At 41.6% G+C, this 4,828-nt stretch overlaps 2 protein-coding genes across 2 annotated transcripts in view; both read right to left on the bottom strand.

Annotated features, from left to right (window-relative positions):
• Positions 1-2,124, bottom strand: part of LOC106723575 (protocadherin beta-10-like) — a 3,114-nt gene extending 990 nt beyond the window's left edge. Inside the window, exon 1 of the mRNA XM_014529013.1 lies at positions 7-2,124. Within this exon, the coding sequence (XP_014384499.1) occupies positions 7-1,620 (1,614 nt within the window). The 5' untranslated portion in view covers positions 1,621-2,124. The remainder of the gene's footprint in view (positions 1-6) is intronic.
• A 2,080-nt stretch (positions 2,125-4,204) lies between these two features.
• Positions 4,205-4,828, bottom strand: part of LOC102245084 (protocadherin beta-16-like) — a 3,006-nt gene continuing 2,382 nt past the window's right edge. The window contains exon 2 of the mRNA XM_014529012.1: positions 4,205-4,827. Within this exon, the coding sequence (XP_014384498.1) occupies positions 4,330-4,827 (498 nt within the window). The 3' untranslated portion in view covers positions 4,205-4,329. The remainder of the gene's footprint in view (position 4,828) is intronic.

Here is a 4,828-nt window from a genome sequence, read left to right as displayed (position 1 = left end):
CGTGGCGCCCACGCGGAACTCGAACGCCTGCAGCGCCTCGAAGTCCAGCGCCCTCAGGGCGAACAGGTGGCCGTTGTCCGCGTTGATGGACACCAGCGAGGCCAGGGGCAGCTGCGGGTCGTGGGGCGGCAGCAGCGAGTAGGTGAGCTGGGCGTTGGCGCCCGCGTCTCTGTCTGTGGCGCTGACGCTGCCGATGTGCAGGGCGGGGCTGTTGTTCTCGCGGAGGAACAGGGTGTAGGAGGTTTGAGTGAAGGCGGGGGCGTTGTCGTTGACGTCGGAGACCAGCAGGGTGATGTTGTGCTGGGTTTTCAGCCTGGGGGTTCCCAAATCAGTGACAGTGATGGTGATGTTGTACTCCGCTTGGCTTTCTCTGTCCAGAGCTCCTTCTGTCATTAGAATGTAAAAATTCTCCACAGAGGGTTTCAGAAGGAATGGCAGGTTATCTTGGATGTAGCAAACCATTTTCCCATTTTCTCCAGAGTCTCTGTCTTTAATCCTAAAAACAGCCAATATCATCTCAGGAGAGTTCTCAGGAACATGGTTGGAAAGTGATGACATGATCAGCTCTGGGGGATTGTCATTGGTGTCTAATACCTCAACCAAAACCGTACACCTTGCAGAAAGGCCGCCACCGTCGACTGCCTGTATATTTATTTTGTAAGACTTTACTAGCTCATAATCAAGCAACACTCTGAGAACGATTTCCCCAGAAAAGGGATTGATTTGAAAGGTTGAGCGAATATCTTCAGAAGCATCAAAAAACGAATAGGCTATGTCTGCATAGACTCCAGAGTCTACATCTACTGCAGAGACTGTAGCAATAATGGAACCCACTGGGCTGTTCTCTGGAGCCTGGGTCTGGTAGATTGCCTGAGAAAACTGTGGGGCATTGTCATTGACATCCAGGATCACAATGCGTATAGTGGAAGTCCCAGATCTGGGTGGAGACCCGCCATCCAGCGCCGTGAGTGTTAAACTGAGCTCTTCCTGCTTCTCCCTATCCAGCGTCTTGTCCAACACTAGCTCTGGATATATCATGCCTTCATCACTGTCACCAATTTTAATATGAAAAAAAGAGTTGGGATTGATGGTGTAGTTTTGGATACCATTAAGTCCTCCATCTGAATCCTGTGCTCTTTCTAGTCGAAATGTTGCCCCTTCAGCTGTATTTTCTATTATTTTTAAGACTGTTTCTTTGTCTTGAAACACTGGTGAATGATCATTTATGTCCCCAACCCTCAGCTCAGCCCGGTAAATCTGAAAGGGGTTATCCATTAAAATTTGGAAATACAGTATACAGGGTTCTGTGGAGCCACACAGCTTCTCCCGATCCAGTATCTCATTTGTGACCAAATCCCCAGTATGAGAATCCAGGAGCAAGTGTTGTTTGTTATCATCAAAGACCACCCGGGCTCCCCTTGCAACCAGCTCCCGATCCCCTAGCCCCAGATCCTTTGCCAGATTGACCACAAACGATCCTCTCTCTGTTTCCTCTGTCACTGAATATCGTCCAAACACAGATCCTGCCAAGGATACTCTCCAAAACAGAAAGAGAAACAGGACTTGCCTTTGTCTTGGGTAGCACAACCCTCCAGCCTCCATAGCTTCTTCTGAACACATCTCTTGTCAATATCGGTCACAATCACAGCTCCCAGTACAAAGAAACAGCAGTTGCAAACCCCAGACCTACACCATGTAGTGGCAGGGGTCTGGAATTGTGTTTTCTTTCCGCAGTCTTGAGCAGCTATGGCTTTTCTCCCAGCCTGTCTGCTGCGTTCTTCCTTTTTTTTTGTTAGTGACTTCTGCAGCATTCTTAGTTCAATTCTTTATTCTGTCTCTTTAGCCTGCAGCGCCACCTCCTGGCTTCCAACAGATTCAAATGGCTGTACCCAAAGTGTGTGCATATATATTTATACATTTCTTCCTTAGTGGATCATTTAACTATTCCATTTTTTGTGTATGTTTTGTAAAATATAATGTTGAGACAGAAAACTGTTCAAGTTGTTGAGATTTTTCATTGCTTCATGAGGAAAGTAAAAAGAATAGTTGCAAAAAGAATGTTTCTAGCGGTTAACTCTGTGCGCCTCATTGTGCTATATTTAGCTGTGTACTGGGCCTTCCACTTCTGAAACTACCCCCGTGCAATGTCAGGAACCAAAGGGAAAACTGTAGTGACTTCTGAGATCACCAAAATAATAGGTTTTCCTTTTTCAGAAACATTGTGGATAGGAACATCAAGAACTGACCAAAGAAACTTGTTTCACAGTTTCTTCAACAAATTTCTTCAAAGCATAATTACACTGCCTAAATAGAGTCATCACTCTATAATCTAGAAGAGAGCATTTAAGTTGTCCCTTCTCCGTGCTACCATAAAATCTTGTATAACTCTCCTGTACATATTATTGCTTCCTGTTTCATGCCAATCTGTTCCTACTTAGGGATGGAAACTATGTCTTTGTCATCTTTGGTTGGCAAATCAGACACTCACTAAATGCTTGCTGTATTCAGGCATGCATAAATGAACCTTTGAGTAGGGTAAACACAATTTTCAGTGTCTTTAAATACTTGCTATTTAAAAATTGTATTTCTTCACTTATTCTATGCAATTTTGTTTCCTTTCTTTAATATGTATTTGTTTTTCTTACCTTAGCTTTAAAGTTACTTGAAGAATTAAAAAAGGGACTGACCTTTGTGTTAATCGCACCCTTAATTCAAATATAGTGGGATTTAATTTCTCTTCATCAAAGACAGAAATGCAAAGAGTAGACCACATGAATGCCTATTCTAATACCACTGAAAATAAGAACAGCATTGTAACACCTGCCTCATATAGACTTTTATTAAAAAGCCTAATATCTAGAAAGAAACTGTTTTTCTGTTAATAAATAAGAAATACAGAATAAATGGAGGTATATTATACAGGGAAAAGGCCAGCTACTTCCAAAAACACTCTGATTATTGAACATAAAAGCCACACTATATAAACTTCTGCTTGCTGATTTCTACTGTTTTCTTTTCAAGTGAATAGGACTGCGTTGTTAGTCATTAAAAACTTAATAAGGATCTCTAAATTTTTCATTCAGAATTAAAAGAAAAAATTATTAAATATTTCTATATGGTGCTGTAAAATGCCTAAACTTTGCTTTTTTTGTCTCCAAACTTAAACACATATACACGCATTTGATATCTTACAATGTTGTTTCTTCATATTTTCAGATAAAGCTGATTAGACATTTATTTATTATATCATAATAGGAATACTATATATTAAATAGGCAGATACTAATTCAGGGAAAATAAAACTTTTTAAAAAAAGAACATAGTTTCAGAAAATTGGTATAACAAAAACTGAGATTAAAAACTAACAAATATATCAGTTTTAAAAGGAAAATAGCCCGGGCCCATCTTGCTAAGTGGTTAGAGCGTTGGCCCCTTCACTGAAAGGTCACTGTCCAATGCCCAGTCTTGTAGAAAAAAATCAATAAAATATATTAAAAAAAAAAGAACATAGTTTCAGAAAATTGGTATAATAAAAACTGAGGTTAAAAACTAACAAATATATCGATTTTAAAAGGAAAATAGCCCGGGCCCATCTTGCTAAGTGGTTAGAGCGTTGGCCCCTTCACTGAAAGGTCACTGGTCCAATGCCCAGTCTTGTAGGTTCTATCCCCTAGTCCGTGGGGCTATTGGTGAGGCACATGTGAGATATCAATATTTCATGCTCTCCCCTTCCACTCTCTCTAATAATCAATGGAAAAAATGTCCTTGGGTGAGGATTAACAAAATAATAATAAATAAAAGGAAAATAGAAGTATTAGAAAATAAATGTACAGATCACAAGCAGCAGATTATTTTAATAATTGAAGTTCTAGAAAAGAACAAAAATGTAAATTAAAAGTCAACAACAACATTAATAGGGTAGAAAAATTGAATGATATCAATTTTAAGGTAAAATCTATTTCATTCATTGACATTCTATTGAAAAATACTTCGCTGGGCCAAAGAATAAGGAAAGGAAAACTTCTGGAGTTAAGCATAAAATTGGAAAGTGAGGGTGAAATAGAGAAAATTAAACAACACCTTATTGGTGGTGGGCCAAAACAATCTAGTTAGTTGACAAAATATGTTAGAGGTAATGTCTTTATTAACTAGGTTCCTATCAATAATTAATTCCCAAAGCTATTCCAAAAGAAGGGATTTTCTTCCACTACCCACATGTTCTGGGATTTGAGATTGGGGATAACTAGTTTTAGCAAATTATACTGGTCCCTGAACCTCCCCTCTGACATACCTCAGTATTCCAAGAATAATAAATTAAAATTAAAAAATTTATTGGATATTGAATCCAAAGCTATTCCTAAAGTTCTCATTTTCCTCTATATTCTTACCAGCGTCATGGACTGGAAGATTGGGAATAATCGGCTTCAGAAATTTAAACTCATCTGTCCCAGTACCTCCCGTGAGACACACTTCATACTGGTAGCTCTGGGACAGGGTCCCAGTACCCGTAACATCCACCAGGTGGCCCGGAAAGTGTCCCTCAGGCGCCGAACAGCCACCCACCCAGGCGGCCCTGCTCCGCCTGCACAGCCGCACCGCGATGAACGCCAGCACCGAGAACAGGAACAGCGACGACACCGACGCCAACGCGATGACCAGGTACACGGTCAGCGGGTCGGCCTGCGCCTGGTCGGCCGCCACTTCCGGCAGCGGCAGGTAGGGCTGCGAGAAGCCATCCACCAGCAGCACGTGCAGCGTGACGCTGGCAGACAGCGCGGGCTCGCCATTGTCCTTGACCAGCACCAGCAGCCTGTGCTTGGCCGCGTCG

The sequence above is a fragment of the Myotis brandtii genome, unplaced genomic scaffold (assembly GCF_000412655.1).
Source record: "Myotis brandtii unplaced genomic scaffold, ASM41265v1 scaffold668, whole genome shotgun sequence".
In the NCBI taxonomy this organism is placed as follows: domain Eukaryota; kingdom Metazoa; phylum Chordata; class Mammalia; order Chiroptera; family Vespertilionidae; genus Myotis; species Myotis brandtii.
This window is presented reverse-complemented; position numbering and strand designations above follow the sequence as displayed.